The sequence below is a fragment of the Pseudopodoces humilis genome, chromosome 3 (assembly GCF_049639895.1).
Source record: "Pseudopodoces humilis isolate 2021_Gansu_Grassland_sample_001 chromosome 3, ASM4963989v1, whole genome shotgun sequence".
In the NCBI taxonomy this organism is placed as follows: Eukaryota; Metazoa; Chordata; class Aves; order Passeriformes; family Paridae; genus Pseudopodoces; species Pseudopodoces humilis.
In genome coordinates, this window is record NC_142202.1 from 60,714,640 (window position 1) to 60,740,691 (window position 26,052).

The window sequence follows — 26,052 nt, forward strand, 5'->3', positions numbered from 1 at the left end:
TACTTCACAACAGTTCATGATTTCCTAACCACAGATTTATTGATTCTGAGTAACCATTGATTATGCAAAATTAATAATTCAAATTATTCAAACTTAAATTCAATAATATATGGCAGATAGTTTCCTTGAAGGTAGAACGCCTGACATTATCTGAAAACTGGGTAGACAACTTTCAATTGCCAGAAATGAATTTCTGTACCGCAGTATAGACTTTTACTGTACCACTTTATAGATCAATTTTTTTTTTTCTAGGGAAAGCATTTTGTTGCTTTCTTGTCCAAATAGTGCACTCATCCATCTATTTTTCTCACTTTACATTTACAAGCACGGAGATTTTCCATATTAGCTTTTAGGTGTGTGCTTTTGGTTTGGGGTTCTAAAGAAATCTATAGAATTTACTTATTAAATGTAGAATTAATTTATCACATTTCATTCAATGTAGAAACAGTGTATTCCTCATTTTTCAGGTTCAATTCATTTTTCCCTTTTATTCACTCCTTTCCTTCTTCCTGCCTACATTCCTTATGACACTTTTTTTCTGACAGAAGCTACTTCAGACATTTTGTCTAGATTACTCAATCAGTACTGTCCACTTTTCATGGTCTTTTTTAGACTTCATACCTTCTCCTAATTTGCAGCTCACACCTAAAGGCAGCATTTCCAAGACACACTTAATAGAAAGCTTAAGAAAACCTTAATTTCTCAGAGAAATCAGATGAGAAGAGTATTGACTTAAAATCATTATTTTTTGAGAACTTGCCTGTGGAGTTGTGCAACAAAAGATTTGCAATCTTCCATCATGCCTCCCTTCAAGTAATTTATGAAGCAAAAAAAGGTATTGCTATTCAGATATGAAGTGCCTTAAAACACAGTCTTGGCTCTTTTCAGTATACATAAAATTCGCGGAATGAGAGAAAAGGATTATATGCACTGGCAAAGATCCAAGGATAAGAAAAGAAAAAATTCTTTATAGGAACCATGTACATTTTCATAGTAGGATGGTCAGGATCTTTGAAAGGCACATTAAACTCTTCATGTTTAGATTACCATGCATCACACTAAAATATCATATGGCGGAAAAAAAGGATGTTAACAGAACTGGAAGGAAATGCAAATTATTACACTTAAATCTGGACAAATGTGAGACTTTTTGTCAATATAATCTTCCTAAATATACTTTGATAGAATTCAATCAATAACGGTTCTACTTTCTTTCTTCATTACATTGATTCTTAAATAATACTTTTTTTTTCTCTCATCCAAATGACTGGATGGAATCTGATAGTAAGATGTTCCTCATTTAAGCATTTTTCTTCTGCTGCTTAGCAATCGATTCCTGCTTTTCAGCAGCAGACCAACGATATTGGCAATTATAATAAGCTTTAGTAAAGACTTAGACGGAAGGTAGTACACAAATCTTTCCAACCTACTTGCAATACTTGAGCTTTGCATGCTTCAGCAGCTTTGCCAACCATTTGTCAACATTCTTGTAATCATTACTACTCTTGACACATTTCACAGATATTATTTTATGATCTAAGATTTATTCCTGTTCCTCTTTCTTTTGCACAATACAAACATACAGTATGTAACACAGCAGACACTGAATACCTTTTATTTTTTCAGGGTTCACCTGCAGACATTCTCTGTGACCAAAGGAGACGTCTCATTTGCCAGTTCATCTGTGAGCTTGCCACATGCACAGGACCAGCACGACAACATCAACTTGCACTCAAAAGCATTGATACAGTTGTGGTGACCGCCTTTTCTATTCCACAATGCAAGTCTGAAGTCTTGTAAATCCAAGAAAAGGAAAATCAAAACTAACTATCATGTTCTGCTAATCAGGCTTAAAATGATGATCTGTGTGAATTCTGATGTCTGACTCTCTGTAAATGCACATGGAGTGCTATGGGATGCAAAAGTGGAAGGCAAGGCAGTCTAAAGGAAATTTTAAGGTCCAGTTCTCATTTAGTAAGCATTCCTATATTTTTCACTAGAGAATCAGTGAATAAAATATATGAAATATGTAACTGTGTTTAAAAAGTATGGGGACCAAGGAATAGATATGAGATACAGTCTGTTTGCCAAATGAAGTGCCTTACCACTAAAAACATCATCCAGTTTTCCCAAAAAATTTGTACTCTTTACCTGACTGGTAACCTGGCTTTAAGAGGAAAGGCATTACTAAGCCCCACCATACTTGTCTGTATACTGATGTACAGAACATCCTCTTTCGACATGAAACATCTCTGACTGAACAGAGATAAAAACTCAGCCCTCATATGAGAAGTGAGAGACCTATTTCATAAAAAAACAGACTCTGTCAGACACCTCCTCTAACACCTGACATTTGGAAGAACGGCTGCATATGGCAACTTCATCCTAAAGAACAATACAGACACAACAAATCAAGCAGTATGCCAGGAATCTTTAGATTTGGACTACAAGTCATCACCTACATGTGCTAAAAAGATACTGAATTTCATTTTTCAGCACTGTGCCTTTTCCTATTTGTTCAGGATTCTCTCTTCCACTCTCACATTTTTTTCTCTGTCTTTTCTGTACTACAAAATAGTCAGCCTTCAATGTAGCGGTGGGAAAGATCATTTGGATTGCATAAGAGAATGCAGAATGATTACCCTCCTTCATCCATCTCTAAGAGAAGTCACTATCAATCACTATGTTTTAAACCAGTTTAAACAAAAAACAGTCTTATTCTTGATCATATTAAAGTGCCTAAAGTATTTGGTGAATACTTAGTGTATTCTAGTTACCTAAAGGCTGAGATTTTATAATACTGAACATAGGGTAGTTTGAAGATGAAAATTATGTTGGTCAGTTTGCTTAATGATGTAATATGTGCAGCTCTTTACCATGAAAAATGAGAATTATTTTGTTTTCTACTCTTTTGTAATTTTCTATCTCCTCCCTTAAATATTTCATCCCCCATACAATAATGATTTTCCCTGTGTAACACCATACTGAGGGAAACTGAGATCCCTCAGTAAATGCATACAGCCAAACAATTAACATTTTTAGAACACTTCACACTAGAAGACTTTCACAGCAATGCCACTGACTGTAATATGCAAATCCCAAGCACAAATCACTTGAAATGCTTCCAAACAGTAAATTAAATATTTTACTCAGGTGGCATTTGATTGAAATTTCCACTTACAGATATCACAATATAATTTGATGCCTTCAATGCTTCATTCGTGCCTTTAAGTTACACTGGAGAAGTAAAACCACAGCTTGTAATCTACACAGATATGGCACAATTCTTACACATACATTCCATAATGCACAGCAGCTTCTGTGGGGTTGGTGAAGGCAGAAAGAAAAAAAATGGGAGTTAAAATGAATAATACATCAGTCCTCTGGTATAAGTATGGGAGTGATGTTTTGAGTCAAGGTGAAGTCAGGAGGTGAGGAAACTGAAATACAGACACTTGGCTTGTTTGCTGCAAAGTTTCAATCATTCCACTTGCACATTTAAGTTACATCATCTACAAGATGTGACAAACTCTGCAACTGCAGAAAAGAAAGACCTTATATAACACTGAAAGGCTGTTAGAAACATTTCCCTTCCAACAGCAAATATACTATTGTGTTTTAAAAAATCATTAAAAGGAAGTGACACAATGAAATTCTTGTAGAAACATATGGGAAAATTATATTACTCACATCTGAAATTAAAAACTACATAGATCATATTTAATATAAATGGCAGGAAGTTATAGATTGGATAGTAGGTAGATGATAACATGGGCTATTAGCCCTGATAAATTGACTATAAGCTCAAAATATGTATATACTTCAGTTGAACTGTATTTCAGAGTAACTGTACCTCCTGATTATAACCATCCAAAGGCACAATCTGGCAGTGAACAGAAACACTGCAGCTTCAAGAATTTCTGTACTTCACACATAAAGTACAATACATCATAGCAAAATAATAGTATTAGAGAATAATGATATTGTTCCAAGGCATGAATCATGTGCTGCAAGGCAATAGAAGTTATTTTAAGAGAAAAAAAATTTTAAGAAAAAACAGATTCAAATAATGAATTTCAAAATTATATCCTTTTGATTAAAGATATTCATAATCAAGACTAAAATATAAACATATTTTTAAAACTGAACAGAAAAGCTACAGATATATCTGTTTGCAAAGACTAAGTGTTGTTCAAAATATCTTCCAGGTAAACTATAATTTACTTCTGTGCTAAAAACACTGAAAAGTGGCAGAAAGGGAATTTATGTTTGTGATCTGTGCCATACAAAGGTTGCTTGAGTCCTTCCATTCATCCTGTCCCTATTTCTCAGAGAAAAACTGCTTTTCAACTCTGTATCTGCCTGCCATCATCTTTTGCCTCAGGCACTAAAACAAATTCTAGGAGTTCCCAAAATTTAAAACACAATCGTTCTTACTTTCTCATTTATTCAGTGAAGAGCTAACAGTGAGAAAAACTACCCAGCACTTGTGTCTGTTTCTCTAATGACTGAATGGGGGACCCCTTCTGCTGACTATTTCCATTCCAACAAGCACACAATATTTCGCAGGTCAGATTTCATTTTTTTGCCTAGATAAAAATGTTCTAGCATACTAAGGAAGACCGATGTGCTGATACATAAGTCCCTCCAATTTAATTAAAGTTAACTATTTTGCGGTACTTAAATGGGATTTAGGTAGTAAAATGATCAGGTTTGATTCTGCAAAGCAGCAAAATGGCACCTTGACACTGGTTTGAATGCCCTCAGTTGGTCCCCAGGATGTCCCTGCTGGTCAAAGCAATCAGCATTCCAAACTCCACCATAAACAGAACTGAAAAATATATGATATTTTAAGCATACCTGCTTTGGCCTGGTTACCTGGCTGCTAGGTACTGATTGAGTAATACAGCCTCAATGTACTTCATAACAAGAAAAGCAGAAAATCAGTGGTCTTGGATTTCAGCCTTTTAACTCGTCAGGGTATTTTTTTTTCCCCAAGCCATCACAATCTATGTAATACTGGCAAGCAATTGTCAGTCTTTTAAAATAATGTTACTATTACTTAATGTAAACTACCAGTAATTCTCTGAGCACCTGACACTTACAGGAACTACTCAAGAAATAGATTAGGCTTTAACAAATACATATTCTGTTTTAATTTAGTTTATTTAATATATTAAGTATCTCCACTATTCCTTGAATACAGTGCTTAATAGATATATTATACTTGAGCAGATAGTCTCTGTATAGATTACTACATAATTATATAAATATACATTTACACATTTGCTTAAAATTAACATGCTTTTATAAAACACCAATTTTAAGACAATATAGAGACAATGAATCCATTGCCAGGAATACTGCTTGTGCATGCATCCTGTTACAAATGAACACACATAGTTAAAGCCAGAGCTGCCATGTATCAGCCAAGTTATCTTTCATACAGGAGTACCACTGAGATCACATGCAGAGAAATACACTTTATCTGTACTTTCACAACACGCCTGCACTTACCACCACTCAAATACAGGAAGGAAGGAAAGAGTTATCTGTACTCAATTGAATTGTTGACTTTGTCAAATGCAGCTTAACTTCAGTGGAGTTCAGCTATAATGTTCAATACTTCATTGACTGTAATTGCAGTCATTCCATGCTCCCAAAAAGCCAGTTTATGTAACATCACACATAGCTCAATATTCTCCATGACAAAGTCTAGCTATTCTAATCTAAATTATTATATGAGTTTTAAACCCTGAATATTTTTTTACTTTATGAATATATATGTCTTTGCAGAGACCACAGAAAAACAGTTATCCTGTTTTTTTATTATGGAATTGAGTGTCTTATATTTTTAAAAAAGCTTGAGAGAGTACCTTAGATACCGACAAAATATATGGGACATCCCAGATAGCACATATAGCAATAGCACCCAGAGGAAAAATAATCACATATACCTGATACTTAAATGCCGAGACAGATCTACAGCATGCAATAAAGGTAACTTCTGTCCATAATAGACCTGTGTCATTATTCACAAGCCTTTAAGAAGATTTCTAAGTTCATGTTCCTGAAATTTTTACTTCTCCACCAAACTACAGCCATTCATCTCTTTAAAGATCTTGCCTCCTCTATACGCCTCACAACCCCAAGCTGCAAGTAATTTCTCATGTTTTCCTGGATTGAATTCTGCATCAAAGGAAAGTGGCTATTAGCAAGCTCTGTACCAAAGGAAGGTGGCTATTAGCAGATCACAAATGTCATTTCATGAGAATTTACTGGGCATTCAAAAAAGTTCTCCTTGCAGGCTGCAGAAACTTAAAACTTCTTTCCCTGAGTCTTTTGATAAGATAAAGGTATATTAAGATATTAAGGTATATTATACCTTCTTTCCATAACTAAACAAAGACTTGGGCACTCATGAAGTTCATTCATTTTCCATATGTAAACTAGTTGGTCTATTAAATGATCTCATCCCTCTATATCTGACAGAGCTCAGCAGAATAGAAATCTTGAAACCAGACCCATAGCTACAGGGATATATTATAACATCATCTTGACAAATCTTGCCTAATTCACCACCTCATCTGCAGGCAAGTCAGTGTAACATCCTAGTTGCTTCTACTGCCTCCCTGTTTCCCACTCTTGTTTTCAAGGAATGAAATATCTAGCCTAGTGAACATTCTGGGTTTTAAAAGTAAGATTTATGATTTCTCAGACCTTATCTTTGAATATATGATGTACGATTTCTATAACAAATAATTTTCAAGTCAATTTCAGTCAGTAGAGATGGGGAAACGAGCATCATGAGGAAAAAGAGAGAAAATTACATAAATATAAAAAATATGTAAGAAACATTAGTTTTTCAGACTTCAATGTAAGAAAATAAATTGCAAGGCCAAAACCTAATAGCTTTTTAGAAGGTGTAACAAAGTGAAAGGATTAAGGATAAAATCCTCTTGAGCTTGATTTCCAATGCTAGCATAACAGACAGACTGTCTTCACCTGTTACTTCCTTCATGTTAAACACTGAGACACCACAGTAGACCAGTGCCTGAAGGACTCCAAGACCACTACTGCTGCATCTAAGCCTGAATTTTTCTTCTTTGCTGAAGAAAATCATACCTGTTTAAAAATTCCGATCCTAACTATATTTTTATGTAAGCTAAGGCTTCCCTCATTCATGAAAAGAGGCCACATTAGGAAGGCAGATCCAGAAAAGCCGCAGGCTTCCAAAGTCTTTAAACAGCATCCAAGCTCTCAGGAGTGGAAACAGTAAATTAAGTGTCCACAATGGCTCATCATGCCCACTAGGACCTAGATATTCTTTTAAAACAGAGCTGTGGCTCTTTCACCTAATTAAAAACAATTAAATTCTAAGAAAAGGCTTTAAAAAACAAGTATCTGGCATTCACCCAGCTTTAATATATTCATTAAAAATGTTCACAGCTCTCTGATGATCAGGGAATTTTGTATATGTTCCATATGCTGCAGAGAGTTTAAAGAAAGGCACCACAAATACTGCCTTTCCCAATTTTCAACATCTTCCTCAAATTTTTATAAGCCAAAAATTGAGGCATGCTGAAAAGGCATTTAAACTGCCTAATGTGTGCACACTTGCCACACATACTCCAAGAATCCTCCATAGTGTACATAATCTCAACATCTACCTTTAGGTCATGCAAAATTGCAGTTCATATACACAAAAGGATAGGCAGACTTCCCAACAACAGTTGTTTATCATGTCTGATGCTATTGAGGGGAAACATCTTCTGTTGGCTCAGCTTTAGATTAGAAAGTACAAAAAAATCTCAAAGGAAAACAGCTACATTATATTTGATTTATTGAAGTTCAATGACAAGATTGCCAAGTTCCTTTCAAATAGAAGTACACAAATCTAGTGAGGTAGTAACCATGAACCACACCTATTCTCTGAAGGTAATGGAGATGACACACAGCTTCTACTTTCACAATATTTGGGGTTAGTCATGCTACACAAATGAAACACAACATTTCCATTTTACAACATAAACTCATGTTTTCAAAAATTCTGATCATATCTTGTGCCTGGAAAAATGAAAAAAAACTGAAGAAACTGAAGAAACTTTACCACTTTTCCTCAGAAAGCTTTATGATGTGGCAACCTACCACTTGTTAAAACACAGTCTTTCCAAGGAACCTATTTTAGATCTTACATACCATGCCTGCTCCCCAAAAAACTATGAAGGGAAGATTCCACTGGGAGAGGAGGGAAAACAAAATATGGGAATAGCCATGAAAAGTTGTGTACTGGTGATGTGTGTTCTAGGAGATTTGGTTTATATCCCTGTTTTTGCAAATTCAGATGCCTTAACGCTGGTCTCATAATACAGATCTCAATTTTAAGACATCAGTGTTTGGCATTAGGTACTATCTTTGTCTTATAAATACATAAAGTTCATAATACATAAGTACCCCAAGTTCATGATTTTGATTTCTTGGGCTATTTATTTTTCAGAAAGATAGAAATTAAATTAGTTGGAAAAAAGCCTGAACAGCAAACGTTACACAATATCACTGGAAAAATTTTCTGCTGTTTTGAGTTCCTAGGCATGTGGTTCTCACTACATGAAATCTGTCATGTTCTTATGCTTTCTTCCCTGACATTGTAATCCTGACGTATGGAATACCTTACAGACTTCAATTTCCTGACAGGCATGCAAAATTTTCTGCACTATCTAGATAAATCAAAGTAAATTATTATAGGATGGAAACTATCACTTTGACACTGTTCCACTATGAGAGAACAAGGGTTTCCTGCTCTTCTCTTCTCATGGGTTTACATAAGTCACAATCATACTTATTTCTTGAATTCAGCTTACATGTATTTCAAAATGAAAGCTGAAAATACGCTTCCTTTTCCTTTCATAATAGCAATCTTTAACAACTATCACTAAACCGTAAGTACAGCTGCAAGTAATATTTTACAGATGCAATTTCTTCACAGAAGAGCTATAAAGCAACTTAAAACCATGTCTTTTTAACTCCCAGTGAATATAGCTGTGTAATAAAATGCCTACGGAAGACATTGGTAGCTGGTTTCTATTGCCAGTTTTGGCACTGAAAACTTTAGTTCTATGTCTTTGTATGTTGTTGTATGTTGTATGAAAGTTATAAACTTTCTTTGCCTGCAGTACTTGTAGCAAGCTATAGACAAAATATAGTCAACATGTAGTACTCAAAAATGAGAGCTCTAAAGAAAGAAGGAAGTTTTGCATTTTTCAGAGTAGGTCTCAGCTTCTGACTTGCTCTAGTTCTGGCTATTTCCACTCCTAGAAATACTACAAGTATTGTTCATTTTCTGAGACTTCAATTACTGTCACCTCCACCAAGTGCATGATTTGCGAATTTTGACATTCTTCCCCATCCAATAAAGCATCGGAAGCATAATTTTTGAAACAAGCCAGATAGCTTCAGTACAATGGACTGATCCATAACTGTCTAAAAGGATTTAAATACATGCTTTTCAGCTCCTAGGAGACTGGCCCAAATTCCAAACTACTTGAGAAGGAGAGGGAAGGATTAGGCATTTTCACACTTCTTACTCAACTTGTTCTTCTGAATTTTTGAATATTGATTTGATCCAGAAAACAAAAGGAAGCATTTCTCAGCTGTGGGGACTAGACTAGTCTAATCTTTCAACACGAAAAGTTCATTGTAACATCACCAATATTTTTTATCATTACAATTCTTTCTTTGCCCTTCTATCTAAACAGTATTGGCCTCAATTGCTAATTATATAATCCATTATTCAATTATATTATCTCTTTCTTCATGACCTCCCTTCTGTCTAACAGTACCAGAGTAGAAGGCAAGAAAGCAAAGCCCCTAAATTTGGAGCAGTTAATCTCTCTATTTAGATCTGAGCAAGCCTCCTTCAGAAGAGAAATCAGAGTACCTCAAACTTGTATTCTGAAGTTCTGTATGAAGTAAAACAACTCTGTTAATGAACATCTCCCTAATCAAGCTACATGCCTGATGTTTACTTGTGTAGATACTTCCCCCAGCACTTCATGTCTCAGTGGCTTGGGTTTCTGTGGTAGCTTTCTTTCTTTGGTTATGTTCTTGAAATGCCATACTGAGTTAGAGAAAAACAATGTTAAGAAACTTCTAGCATAAGAGCAGCAAAACTTGCTTGTTGCTTTAGAAATATGAAAATCCTTAAGTGAAATGCGGAGAGACTATTGTGTAATACTACGTATTTTAGAGCACAAAACCAACAAAACTCTCAGCGTAATTAGGAAATGTGGACTTTGGAATTCATTTAATTCATGTCTAAACATCTGATGGAAGTCTGCTCAGACAGGGAAAAAGGAATGAAAGGGACCAGATCTTGGTATTTTTATTCATAAATTCTACTTAGTACTTAGAAAGAGCAAAAGAATTAACTTTATTTGTTCATACAAATTTTGCTGCTGGAGTTCAATTCTCAATAAGTAATCTATTGTATATAACTTCAACTAAATTTTTAAAAAGCTTACTTTGAGGAAGACAAATCATGACAATTTCATCACCATGGTGAAAAGTTTTTTAGCCATTGACGAAACGTGAAAGCAGTTGGTTGCCATGAAGATGCTGCTTTGAATAAAAGTATTTCTGCACATAAAAGTACCATAAAATAAAACATCACTGCACTTGAACTAAACAGTCATGTAAACAGCAATTGCTTACCTTTTGGAAGCAAATCTATACACAAAACTGAATATAATAGTGTTTTTCCTGTTGTGATAGGGAACAGTTAATCACAGATTACAGGACAAATAGGGGTAACAGAGAGCATCCATTTATAAGAGAGGTTGATTTTGGATCCAAGCTTGTTTTATCTGGCATATCAGCAATACTACAGGAAACCACATTCAGATTAGAACGCATAAGGTTGAAAGATTCACAACGTTATCAGATTTCCCATGCGGCATGCTGTTGCTCTGGGCAGCATTCTAAGACTGGTAACAAAATCCAGATGCAAATCTAGGGCATTATTTTTTAACCTTTATTTAAATTTATAACTTCCTATTTATGTTGTTCAAATATCAAGTTTACAAGAGTTTGTTATCAAAGGCAAAAAAAAATAGGCTGTGACTTGATTTAGAAGGCCACTAAACTTCTGCGTCCTTCATGCATTACTCGTCCTTCTGGGGCCTGACTCTGCGAACACTAAGCATTCCTCTAAAACAATAACTGGAAAATTTTCAAAAATCCCATACTGAGCATGCAGAACAAGAATACTGAAAGTGTACTACTCTTAAATAAAGGACAGTATCTCTATTTACACAATTCTTTCTACAGCCTGCTTCACCACTCTCTCCACACCACTGTGCATCACCTTAAGACAAATACCAAATTTAAAAACCACACATTCACCATGTTGCCATTTTCCTAGTCAGCTGATACATGTGGGGCTAATCATCCATATTCACCAGGACTGGAGTAACAGAATATGTGTAAAAAACCCATATCTATCTATCTATCTATCTATCTATCTATCTATCTATCTATCTATCTATCTATATATATCTATCTATATATCGCAATAGCTCTACAGATATAGAGATATAATTTATATATATATAGCTATAGAGACAGATATAGATATATAAAGATATATAAAATATATTAAAATAATGTATATTATATATACATAATATTGTATGTATTATGTATATATAATATCTAAATATATTTTATTGTATCTATTATAATACATATATATATATTTATATTTATATGCATCATGGCATGCATTGCTTAAAAAGCATCAGCCAGAAGAGTTTCCTGGAATATTGTGCTGGAATACTCCTATCTGGGAAGGAAACCTGACCCCAGATTCCCTCAAGCAGATTAATTACAGATTTCAAGAAAAACAACAATCCCTCATCACACATTTCAAATAACTGAATCCAACAACAGACTACCCAGTATCATAGAGCATCTGGCTTCAGAAGTGTTGCTATTTTTCAAAAGTACATTCTGACAAGAGAACCTCTTGCTTTGCAAAAAAAACCAACCAAAAAAAAAAACCCCACAAACTAAACAAAAAAAACATCCCTGTCACTTCTGAGGAAGACAAAGGTTCATGTACATATGCATGTTTTTCTCAGACAAGAACTACTTCTATTTCCAGGCCTATTAAAATAATCCTCTTGAGCCTTTTTATAAGGCTGAGGACTGACGCTCAAACGAATTATTCAAGGTGTGTGTACCTCACCTTTCCCTATCAGGTATTGTACCAAGTAAGTTGCCAGATTCAAGGATAAGTTTGTCTGTAGGCAGAAGACATGAACCTGCTAGATTTAACAACATTACTAGAATACTAAAATTAATTCAGTATTCCATTATACATCCATTATATCAAAAGCACAATGCACTTATCTAAATAGCAGTATACAGACCTCATTTATGAATGTGGAAAGAACAGCTTAGCTCACCTTCCAAGTCTGTCTATTCTAGACAGACACAAAAATTTCAATTTAATGGATGTTAAGCGGAAACATTCCATAGAGAAAGGGGATGAAGTATAACAATATTATTGATACACGAAAAGGCTTCTTCCAAGGGTGAGAAATACGATCTGTCTCATGTCAAGAATGCTCTTAAGAACACTATTTTAAAAAATGAAGTGCCTCAGAATAGCTACAATCTCCTGACTTATTTCTCCTTACAGTCTCTATTGCCACAGCTAGGTCGTGTCTAAGGGCCATCTGTCTGCTTTAAACTACATGCTCTTTATCTCAGTCCTGCACCCATAGTGTAGTATCAAAAACACAGATTTACTCAACATTGTTGCCAAATTCTGAAAGCCCTAGATTATTAATGTGGTTGGAATTTTAATGCATCTCAGCAATATGCAGTAATTCTAAACATTATATTTGTTGCATCTTAAGTAGAGCAACATACATTGTGATGAAGCTTAAGTTCTCTGATGTATACTAGAACACACCAGGGACAAAAATTCAGGTAAGATTTTAGTAAGAGAGCATACATTAACTAGAGATAAAGTAGGTTAAAATTTCAGGGTTTTTTTGAGAAGAAAACTACAAAGATATTCAGGAAGAAAACAGCTTGTGTGTGCTTGCCAATTTAAAAACAAATAAATAAATATAAAGCAAATATACTAATTCACTTTCGTGCTAATTATATTTCCTAGTGGAAACTAAGGATGAGAAGTATCATATCTTAAAATCTCTTTAGGTCCAATAATACTAAATACACTCTTACACATTAAATCCACCTTAAAATCTAATAAGGTGTCAGATACAATTAGCTCTGCTAATAAAAATTAATCTGAATTCTTTTAGAATAAGCCTCTAAAACCTTGAGCTTACTTCTTAAGACACTTTATCCAATAAAGGCTGAATCCTTTTCTGAAGTTTCTTACCACTGGTAAGAATTACAAGAATTATTTGTACATAAAGAATTATATTACTGTTTGGCATTACTCCTTGTCAAGTTTTCCATAAAACATAGATACACTCATAAGTGCATATGCAGGAGTGATTAATGTTTATGAAACAGAACAGTGGGATTCCAGAAGTACCATATGATGACATGTCAATATTTTGATCCACACAGACTTAGAACAGCTGTTTCTTCAGCCCAGCTGATACAGTGAAAACATCTCAAATTCAACACAGATAAGTTTAATTCCTAACAAGAGAGACTACTATGGATCTGTATATGTAATTTTAAAGAACTTCCCCTAGCATACTATTTCCAGGATTAGTTTATCTTAAATCTTTTGTTTACTGTTAAGGTACTGCTGTAGAATCAAAGGAGCTGATACAAAGATAGAAACACAGCCTCACTTAACTAAATGCTTCTTCATAGCTCTGTATAGCCACTCACTCCCTAGCTTTCAACTACAGCAAATACTTCAGTTTAACAATTCATTCTGACACCCCTGGGACCTCCTGGACACGCTTGTTCTTCCAGACATTGTAGAAATAAATGGCTTGCACACAAATACGTTCAGCAGAACAGTAAGACAGAACAAAATGTTATGTTCTATGTTGTATACTTCTTCCATAATGACTTGGAGCTGAATTCTTGCCACGAGGAAGCCAGTAAGAATCTCACTGTAATTTCAAACAAACCTAACTTTCCTCTAAAATGAGTACAAATCACACAATTTTACTCAGATATTTCAAGTAACAGCCATAAAGGAAAACCAGGTAGTGATTGAGAGAAAATTGTTTCATTGGACTCTCTGTGGATTTGGTTTAACAGGGAATACATAAGTTCACTTTCACTTCCAGAAAATAATTGTAGAGGAACTGTCATACTGTAGACAGATGCTACATTTTTAAACTAATTCCAGAAGTGATTTAAAGGTCTGCTATGCAGAATATAATGTCTTTTTAACATGAAATTTAATAATTAGTTCAGTTTATTAAACTGATTGAGGAAACGAATTTCATCTCATTCCAGATTGTCTTAATAATGTTGACTCACTTTGAAACTAAATGATGTATTACAAAGATAGTTAGGTCAATTAATGGATTCATTCATCAATGGATTTTCAGATAATTGGAAGTATTTCTTTTCATACCTTTCAGCTAAATTTCCTTTTAATTCCCAGAAACTACTCTACACTATGGGACAAGAGTAGCTTAAGAGAGCGCTCACCTTTTATGGACCATGTGTGAAGTTGTGCACCTGAGCAGTATAAAGGCTCTTACGGGCACATTTTACCCTGGAGGTCTGTCAAGTTATCTCAGGCACACACTGTTCAGTCACTCAGCTTCTTCGGCACAAAAGGGATTGAGCCTTTGCAACAGTAACTGGGAAGAACACTCTGCTGGCATAACAGCAACATCAGTGCTGTTCAGCCAAGAGTAGAAAAGTTTGCATGAAGACCTCACAGAAACCTTCCAGGGTCTGAAAGGGGCCTACAGGGAAGCCAGGGATGGACTCTTCATCAGGAAGTGTAGTGACAGGACAAGGAGTAACAAGCTCAAACGAACAGAAGAAATTTAGTTTAGATAAACAGAAGGAATTCTTTATTGTGAGGATGGTGAGGCACTGGAACAGGTTGTCCAGAGAAATTGTGGATGCACCATAGCCCTGTCAGTGTTCAAATCCAGTCTGGATGGGGAATTGAGCAACCTGGTCCAGTGCCCCTGCCCATGGCAGAGGCATTGGAACACGATGATCTTAGAAGTCCCTTCCAATCCAAGTCATTCTGTGATTGTTACAGCAGAGGAAGAGAGGCAGTAGTTGAAATCCGTACTATGAGTGTTACAGCAGGAGTTGTTTTCACTTTGCAACAACTTACACAAACCTATATTTATAGAAACTATGAATCTATTTAAGCCTTACTTTTCCTCACTTATTCAAGCTGCCTATTCCGTGACACTTTCTGTGCTGTGCTTCTTAATGTTTCCAGGCATAAGTCTTTCCATGAAAATATTTACAAATAAAATTAAGGATAAGTGAGACAGAGAATTTCTTGCATGAAAAATGTGAAATGGGTTTGTTTCACAAATACACAGAAGTGAGGTGGATGATTACAGCACAGTCTACGTTCAAGCCACAATACACTTCACTATTTTTGAAGCAGACTGCCTACAAATTATCCCATCTTCCACAGAGATGGTTAGATACACATGAAAATTGATGGTCTATAAATGACTGTACAACTGGAATTCCTGATCAGTCATGGCAGCTTAGATAAGGTAGAACACTTGCTACTTACTGAATCTTTAATAACTGAGTTGTAAGAACCTAGCTGAACCCTGTTTAGCTGAATGCTGCATTTTCTCATGCTAAGTGAAGAAGAGCAGAATTAAGTGAAGCATTACAAAAAATTACTGAACAGCTTCCAACATAACTAATGTTCACATCTATCTATATCTATCAATTCAATTTAAGACTAACTCCATCCAAGACAGGCATATAGCTTGTCAAAATTTTTATTAATTTTTCCATAAATGGAGTTCTTTCCTTTTTTTCTGTGATAACACAGTTTATGATACTCAGACTGCTCTTCTGAAAACCCAGGTCTACTATTACAGCCCTTATTAATACGTCTAATACGCATTCTCTGAGAGTTTCTTTTCTCCATATAATATAAAAAAACACTCTGGATCTCGCAAATGCAACATATTTATCCATGTCTTTACTATTTCTACACTTGTTCTGTCATCTGAGCATCATATTTTCTGTCTTCTATTTCTTTTCTAATGAGGCTGTTTATATAACCTGTTCAACAATCAATTGTAGAATGCCATTACTTTATCAGCATTTTCACAGCAAATTCTTGACAACCTTCCATAAGCTTTGAATTCAAATACCTATTTCTCCTAGAGCCTTTGAGCTGAAAGCACTCCTCAGCTTTAATTAATTTGTATCAAAGTTGATTTCACAAACATTTTCATGCTAAAAAAAAATCTTATACCGAGAGTTGTTAACTTCATAAATCAGCTTTTCTATCCTTCCATATCTGTTGTTCAGATCAAAACCCCGAGGATATTATCTATGTTTTCTATAATGCTAAATACAATCAGAAACTACTGTGTACCTTTCATTAGTTTGTTCATCACCACAATTTTTCTCATCAACTATTTTAAACGTGTTATCCAGCACCATACCACCTTCTCCCTATATGGCATTTGTATCTTAGTCCCAAAGAGCCTGGAATACAAAGAAAAGGTTTCATATCAGCAAAGGTTGATTCCTGAAGCAAAAAGCTTCATTTCTTAGCAGTAATCTCACAGAATATCTAATTATTTTTATTTTTTTTTTTTCAGCCAGGCATGAATAGTCTTGCCTCCCAAATTTTTACTCTCAACAAGTACATTGTGTTCCTCAGTGGTTTTTTTAAAATGAGCACTGACAACCTTTACATGTTTCTGCAATCTCATGTGTATCTGTAAGCTATGTTTTCAAATGAAGTCATAAATTAATAAAATAAAACCCATATTTTATAGATAATGAAAAACAGAAGCACTATGCAAAAACTATGCACACAGTTTTGTACTCTGCCCAAAGTAATATACTAAACCAAGCACTGATCTCTCTCTCTCTTACTTGTGACACACATACAATTTCATTATTTTGAGTGACATTCTGGGACATAACTGAGGTGCAGGCAAAAAGCAGACTGGCAGAACAAGTAGCTACATCAAACCTTCTGAATTAGAGAAGTTTTAAATAGATATTTTGGGACAAATAGATATTACAAGTGGAAGCAAAGTACTGTACAAACAGCCTTCAGATGTGTGAATTATCATGAAGAACCAACGTATTAGAAGACAGTGTATTCATTGATTCTTTTAGATATTATTCTCTATGAAATACAGCAGATTTTGAAATCATGAGTGTACCAACTCTGACCAAAGGATAAGGTTTATCCTCAATGAATAGAAAAATGACTCAGGCTAACAGCTTGAGTTCCACTTTATTCTTATGAGACAGTTTCTTATTTTCCCAAGAACTGACTCAAACTCTTGATGCAGATGATGATGATTATTGCTATTGTTGCTTTCTCCATCACTTTTATAAGCCACAAAAGTTCTTTCACCAATTAAGCTATGAGCTTCAAAGTCACATTTCAGTAACTCCTTTCAATATGGCAGGCAGATTCAGTACATTTTCTCCTTTAGTTAGCAAGATATGAAGATGATACAAGCATTTAACTATTAATTTTTCTAGCAAATGATTGTCTTACTCTCTATGTCAAAGCTCCAGTGGGGCAAAGAAGCTGAAGCTGCATGCATAATCAATTATTATAGGGCATGAATGTAAAGACTTCCCACCTACTCTGAATTTAGAAAATATTTCTCATATTTACTATGTAAGCATAGCAAAAGTGACACACACAGACCCTAAGTCCACACAATGCACAACCTTAATACAATGGAACTAATTTAGAAGGCTGCATCCAGCTGTAGAAAGACATTGTGCTTAACTCAGTAGGCATATTACAAATGTATTTTTCAATTAAAAAATTGTGTGGGCGTTTTTCCCATGGTAAAGAAAACCTTTTTCTGTGAGGGCTCAGTCATCTTTAAGAAGGAATGATTAAAGGAAAATAATCTCCAATTGTACAAAAATCAAAAACCAATGAGAAATGTACTCTGGTTTATGCCGCGAACTACATGCTGGAATTCCTACATTCACAGTTGGGGTGTTGCCACAATTGTCATAAAAGCTGACTAAAAAAGTGATCCATAGGGATGAAATAGTATCAAGATTTGTGTTTTTCCTGGTAATATTAACTAATTCAGTAGTGTCAGTGATGGTTTAAAGTTAAACATAAGAAATGTACTTGTGGTGGTCTGCAGTCCTCTTTTTGTTGACAAGGCAAAAATTCATGCGTAATTCACACAGTCAAATTAGATATGGAAGTGCACCACATCCCAGTCACCAGCTCTGGGATTTGCACAAACATACTTGTTCCATTCCTGGTGGTCTCACATACCAAACTAAAAAGGCCTGTATGTTTACCATATTATTTTTTACTCTTTGAAAGGCATGGATTTCTTGTTCCATACAGCACTGTGGCTTTCAGAGGTATCCAGACTACTCACGTTATCACCGCTGCAGAAATGCTCAGAAAATGCATAAAATAGTTATCCCTGCCACACAGTATTTTATCACACATATTTAGAAACATAGTCATATGTAAAAATAATGCTATTTGTTCCTTCTCTCAGTCTAAAAGTTATTCAGCATCAAATGTATAGCAGCAGTTCTTCATGCCCAGTGCAGGATAAACTCCAGGAAAGTTAATATATAATGCAATTCCTTACAGTAGAGATTACCCAGACATTTCTGTGGAATAGGATTGCAAGCTCTTGACCAGCTAGCATAAAAAGAGTAATAAATTGCCACATTCAGCATCTCCCATTAAAACCTAAAGGTAGCCTGAGTCAAAGTGGCATCAAAAATTATCAGGGTTCATATAAGGAGCGGGTGTGCATGTAGAAAACCAAACTAAATCCTAAATCAACTCTCATTATCACTGGAAGTGTGCAGAAAAACAAGGGTTCTGATTTCTTTTTCTTGCACCTCCAACCTCCTGAGTGCCAGTCCCCAGCATTGCTCCATTTTCCCCTAGCAGTAGGAAATACATTACAGTATGTTTAGAGGCATTCTTCTAATTCTTTCTAATCGGCCTTGAAGAGCACCCCCACTTATTGGGGTAGGTGAACAATGAGAAGATGAAGTAATTTTCCATTAAAAAAAATTATATAGCTATAAAAATAATTTTTATATGCTATTTTGTTCACTTTTAGAAAATTTTATTTTTTATTACATCTTAAATCCATGAATCATGATGGTAGTACATACACGTCAGTTGGGACAGAACAAGGCATTATAATGGTATTTGGATAATCCACTCTGCAGGAATGTTCATTATTCTTCCTGAGCTTTCACAAGAGTTCTTTGGCATAATACCGCTACAGCTGCTTTACAGTCTAATGTTATTACAAGGTCTGATTCAAAGATAATGTCTGCTAGAGGAATCTGGCAGGGAGCAAAAGTCCTATGAAAATCCTTGTGACGCTAAGGTGTAACTAATGGAGACTGAACTGCTGCAAGAAATGTGAGTAGTAACAGTTATTTGTTTTGAGTGTTGCAAGAATCCTGAGGCATCTTGGTTATTTGTCAGTACAAAAATCACACAAATCCAAGTTATTTTTTTCTGGAAATCTTATACTTTTTCTAATAAATATAAATCATAAAAAGTCTAATCTCAACCTTACCCACAGTACAAAAGAGGTGCAAAAAACCATTTTCTTCAGAACCTCTCATCTACATTTTTGGATTGAAGAAAACAAGAAAACTGCAGAAAAACAGAAACTAGAAATTGGCTATCAACTACAGTAGCTGGTAAAAGAGAATAAATAACATGCAGTCACCAGTAGGAGCCAGCTCATGAAACAGCTTTATTGGCAAACACAAGGAACTCCCTTTCCTATTTCAAACACATGGATGGAAACAGCATAAAGTTTAACAAACATAACATTTTGGTCTGTATTGCACATCTGTAAGCAAGATTTGGGCTGTATGATTGCTGCTGTGGCCTGAGTTGCTAGTGTGTGACATATGAGCTCACATATTCTAGACAAAACTCTTGGTTAGGAGAAAAATATCCAGTAATTAAGGAGTTATTAGCAATGAAAAATAAGTTGGGAAAGAAAAAGAGATAATTAGGTATGCACACTGGTTCACATCTGCATGTATTTGTGTCCTACCACCATTCCTGACCTATAAATATGAGTAGTCTGGACTTCAGCAGGAGGGGGAAGAAAAAGAAAACAAAAAGAAAAGAAAAGAAAAATCCACTCTACTGCAGGAATTCATGCTGCCTCTTATTCCAAAACACGATAATCTCAAAAAACTGTCAGTCCAAGTAGCTGGATAAGAAATTAGAACATGTGTGGGTGGATTCCTTCCTCCAGCCTGAATTAATTAAAAATGATTGTTTGCTGTATTATTTTAAAGCTGATTTTTGGAACAGGTTAAAGAACCACTGTTCTGACTTTAGCATTTTAAGCCTAATAAGAATGACTCATGTGAAAGACTTGGAGGAAAAATTAATAATAAGGAGGTTAAATATAAAGTGTGTCTTACCATCATATGTTCCTATTTGTTGCTTAGAGAAATTCACACATTCTTCTACAAAACCTACCTCATTTGCTTGGGCTGTAGTTATTTCTAGTTAAAGCATGTACAAAAAAAACTCTTGTCTTCAGTCAGTCTGGACAATTCTACCTATTTCTAACACCTTAGGCTGGCTCTTTACTATTTCTCACATTCTAAAGCTTAAATACATATTAATTCCCTCTGCTTTCACTTTCTCAGACAGTTATAAAACTATAAGAAAGTTATATGGACAACAGCTTTGAAGTAAAGTTAAAAAGCAATCACGACGTATATTTGAGAGCAGCATCTCCCACCATTTTGGGGCTGGTTAATCCCTACTGATCAGACAGTAGTAAATACTGCTGAAAGAGTTGCTAGAACTGATTATGGTCTTGTACACATACATTTACATAAATAACAATAAAAAAGGAAGAGAAATCATCATTTCCAGATCACCAAAAATTTATCTGCCAGAACATTAAACAGCATACAGACTGGCTGTGAAAAGGGAACACACAGGATGTAGCATGCTGCAGTACACCTTCAGTGAACAAAGTCTGCTACTTGTCATAAAATCCTGAAGCTGAATTAAGTAAATATTTAAAAAAAAAATACACATAATTTTACACATTCTAAGATGCCAGACCTCCACAAAAGACGTAATCTCCTTCATATTTTTGAAACCAGAGTTCTATACAGGTTGACTTACATGGACTGAATGGGTAATGGCTAAGTTCTACTATTCTTCTTGCAGAAGATAAAGTAATTTAGGACTCTTTTTCTTAAATAGCCATTGATTTTCAGTGATCATATGGTAAAGATTTTTGCATTGTTTGTATATTTGCTGATATTGGGTAACAGCCTCAAAATTTATTTAGGTGAGAACAAACTGATAATCATCTAAGTCATGTTTTCTCAGGAAAGTAGAATGCAAATTTACCAACTAAATCTCTTACAAACCCTGTTCTCCAAAGACAGCCAGCAAAATGCTTTGAATGTTTAAATGCCATCAACCATGATGGAAATGCTCTCCATTACAAGATTAGAGCTGGGTGATGTTGGTTAATTTTGAAACTGACCTTACTCCAAAGAAATGCCTACGAGGAGGAAACTTGGCTTTTGCTTTAACAGATTACATAAACAGAGCATTTGGGGTGTTTTTTTGCCTCAGGAAACAAAGACTCTAAGTCTACACAACATTCTTCATTCTTAGGATCTGAAATACTAAACTAATGTCCTGTTAGCCTTGTCTTGACTTTTCAGAGTATAGGGTATAATATACACACGTTTGTATGTGGGAAGGGATCATATAAATCCTAGTTGCAATGACATAACACAGAGAACACAGTTTAGTTTTGAACTAAAGTCTCTGGAAACTTGTACACCTACAGAAAGACTTAAAAATATTGACCTGCCTGACACCATCCACTGCCTAACAGACTGGCACCAGTCATATCCTGCTGATGTTCATCCCTCATTTCTCTTTCAAGTGAGAAATCTCACTTTGACTTTATAAGCATCATATATACATCACCTCTCGGAGTCAACTTACACTTCCTTCCACACATGCTAGAAGCACCTGTACTCCATGAATTATCTCCACTGGTGTCAGCAGCTGACACTACAGATCAAGTTACTGTGCAATGGATGCTCCTTAGCCCTGTCCCTACTATTCACACCTTCCTTTCACAGACACATAGCTTCCATTCTCTCTCATAACAGATATTGACATCCCTTCATAAATGCATGAACTCAAGATCAAAAGAAATTTTACTAAATTACTACTATTTTGGTTCTCTCCCATTCCACACCGAATGGGATGAATCAAGGATCAAGATTCAAAGGAACACTACATAACACTTTGGCCAGTTTGCCTTAACTGCAAGTTATGTACTCCTTTAAGAAACACTGTTGAAGAACACACATGCCTTTCTGGTTCTGATTCTCCCATTTTCTGAGAAATTGAACTGTTTTCAGCTTGGGCAGAGTTAATTTTCTTCACAATGGCTCACATGGGGCTGTGTTTTATATTTGTGTTGAACACAGATGATAATAAAGAGATGTTTTTGTTATTGCTTAGCAGGCCTTACACAGAGCCAAGGCTTTTTCTGCTTTTTATACTGCCACACTCATGAGGAGGCCAGAGGTGTATAGGAAAATGGGAGGAGACACAGCTGGGACAGATGACCCCAAATAACCCAAAGGATATTCCATACCAAATAACATCATGCTCAGTATATAAAGTGGGAGGAAGAAGGAGGAACTGTGAGATGCTTGGAATGATGGTGTTTGTCTTCCCAAGTAACTGTTAGGAATGATGGGGCCCTGCTCTCCTGGGGATGGTTGAACACCTGCCTGCCCATGGGAAGCAGTGAATTAATTCCTTGTTTTGCTTTGTTTGCCTGCACAGCTTTTACCTTTTAAAATGACTTTATATCAATCCATGAACTTTTACCCATCTGATTTTCTCCCCAGTCCTGCTGTTGAAGGAGTGAGTAAAGAGCTGTGTGGTATTTGGTCAGTGTCTGGGGTCAAACCATGACAGAAATTCTGCATGACTATTTAGTATTCCAACAACAAAAGAACAGATAATATGTGTAGCTAAAAAAACAAAAAAAAGACAACAACGAAAAAAAAAAAAACAGCTTGAAATTAACTCCAGGTTTCTAACCACAGTAAGTCTTCTAACAATTTTAAGAGGAAAAAAAAAATTAACCACAAGAACAGAAATAAAAACAGAAATACAGACTGTTCCCATCTTTGAGGTGCAAGATGTTCTTGAACTGTTCTGTTCTATAAAACAACATGGGAATTCATTGTGATGTCTCAAATAGTGTTTTTCAAAGCATTGCAGCTCTGTTACATAATTTTGTCCACAGACATGCAACTGATGCTAACAATTAGTAAGCAATACTTAGCATCCAAAGTTATGGTTATTACCAAATAACATTCAAATCAAAAAACAAAAGCTGTAAGTCTAAAGATATAAACCATGGGTCTAGTAACATTCTTGTACACATTAAAAATCCCCCAGGACTTCAGTGAAATCAGACTTTTTTAACTTTTGGCATTACAGAGGAACTCATTACCTCTTTGTTTGTAGTGGGCAACACAGTGACATTTACATAGTGCTAGCACCTCCTAGCAGCTGCAACAGATCTTAAAAAGAATTTTAGAAGACAGTAAATGGCATAAAAATTTGGCAGGCCAGGACTTGAATTCAACTGTTAAGTTTAGAAGGTCTCATCACTACATTAACATTTAATTAAAAGTCCTAGGATTCCTCATTGAATTACAGAACTCACTTATAGTATCAGTGATGCAGCAGATGAACACCAAACACACCCACTTCTAAATTGAAAGGAAAATAATTAACATATCTCTTCACTGTTGAGGTTAAAGAAAACCATGATTCTGCATAAACAAAAGGACATTCTCTAAAAGTGTCTGTGTGTATGTGTGTAAGAGGGAGAATACTAAAAGAAATGCCACATCAATATTAGCCAAAAAATTTAATTTGGAGGGAAAAAAAAAAAAAAGAAGAAAAGATCAGGAAGAAGAAAATGCATTATGTACTGCATTTTAAACGCTCTACTTTTAAAATACTAGTCTTTAATGTTTACCAATAAGTCATTACCTAAACACAGTCTAATTCTGGGTGAGATTTTATCTACACAGATATTTGATCACCTACCATTTATTCTCACACAGTAAAATTCAAATTAAGTTGTCAGCTGCTTGAGACCTTTTCTCATGAAATGTCAGTGCATTGTGTTTTCTAAAGTAAAACCTAAACTGTAAAAATTCCTAATCCATAATGTTCACCCTATCATATGACATCATGGCCAAAGGAAAGACAGCTGTTAATCCAGGGGCTTGAATTAATTTTATTTTGACACACCCACAATATCTTCTAACTGAATTAATTTCAGCAAGGCTAAAAACGTTAAGACCACAAGTGTAAGCACCAGAAGAAATACTGTGGGCTGAAGAATGGTTTTAAGGATTTCCTATGAGAGCTGAGAAACTGACTAAAGTTTATTTCTCCCGTACCTGTACAACACCCTTTTTGACCTTTCCACAGAACACTAGCTGAAAAAGCAAACAAAAAATCCCCTTATAGTGTCAACACACCTAAACACTGCATAATGCATGATAATGGTATGTCTAAGACATCTACTACCCATTCAGGATACAACTGATTCTGTTCCCATTCCAGTCGTGGCTGGTTTTTAACACAGAGAAAAGCTCTGCGTCGGGCTAAGCGCATCAAATTGCCACCTGAACTGAAAGCGGTGCAGGCAGCCCACACGTGTTTCAACACAGCCTATCAAGCTTCCCCTGTCACAGAGATGCCGGCAGACGGGCACATCCCGGCTGGAGGAGGGATGCCAGCAGATCAGCCCGTAACGCTTGTGTGAGCTTCGGGAGCGGGTCACGTCCTCCAGCCGTCCCTCACCTACACGGTTCCCCCTGCACGTCGGCCCACAGCGCTGCCCACCTGCGCTGCTCCGACCATGAGGCGCGTGTGGGAGGGAGCGGGAATTGCCGCGGCAGGCGGGATGTGCCGGGGCCGCAGCGCAGCTCCCGCAGCAGCCCCTCCTCGGCCCGGACACCGAGGTACCAGCGCTGGTGCCGCCCGCCCAGTCCCCTCTCTGCAGGCTGGGGGTCCCTTGTCACGGTCGGTGCCTGTCCCCTCGTCCCTCCCGTCACCACAAGGACTCCCGAGCGGGTGGCGAGGTGGCCTCCCCCTCCGCGGTCCCGGCCGGGCGGGCGAGGCGCGGGCTCCCCGCTCCCCTGTACCTCTTTGCGGCGGCGGGGGCGGCGACGGCGACTGGCCTCGGCTGCCGAGCGCCGCCAGCAGCAGGAGCAGCGGCAAACTTTCCCGAGCCATGGCTGCCGGGCAGCCCACTCGTCCCGCCGCGGGACGGCCGGCCGAGTGAGCCGTGGCCGCCGGGAGAGGAGAGCAGACCCCTGTGCCCCGGGCAGGGAGCAGGAGAGCAGGACACACCCCTGCCCCCCCTCACACACTCCCCGCCCCGCCGCCGGCTCCGCGGCCACCGAGCAGCGAGCGGGGCCGGTGGGCAGCGAGAAGCCCGTGGGCAGCGAGGGGCCGGAGCGCGGCCCGGGAGCAGCTCCGGGAGCCCCCCGGAGGCGCCGGGCTGGGGAACAGCGCGGATCCGGGCTCAGGGCTCAGGGCTCCCGGCGGCACGTGCCTGCCCGACGGCCGCTCCCCGGTGCTGGGAAGTGTTCTCGCATGGAAGTGTGCTCGCCATTTAAATTAGCCTTTATCGGGTTGTCCGACAGAGGAAAAAAAAATACCTGTGCTGGAGTGGGGGGGAAAAAAAAATAGCCTTCTGAGAGACACTTGGGAAACGAGGGTTGCGACGCAGTGAAGCGCATTTTTTCCTGTCGTGCCTGGGA

General features: G+C 36.8%; 1 protein-coding gene across 5 annotated transcripts in view; it reads right to left on the minus strand.

The window, feature by feature from the left end:
• LAMA2 (laminin subunit alpha 2) overlaps positions 1–25,570 on the minus strand; it is a 336,136-nt gene extending 310,566 nt beyond the window's left edge. For all 5 annotated transcript variants that reach the window (XM_088053203.1, XM_014263438.2, XM_088053202.1 and 2 more), the window contains exon 1: positions 25,432–25,570. In XM_088053203.1, the coding sequence (XP_087909329.1) occupies positions 25,432–25,522 (91 nt within the window). In that variant the 5' untranslated portion in view covers positions 25,523–25,570. The remainder of the gene's footprint in view (positions 1–25,431) is intronic.
• Between the last annotated feature and the right edge of the window lie 482 nt (positions 25,571–26,052).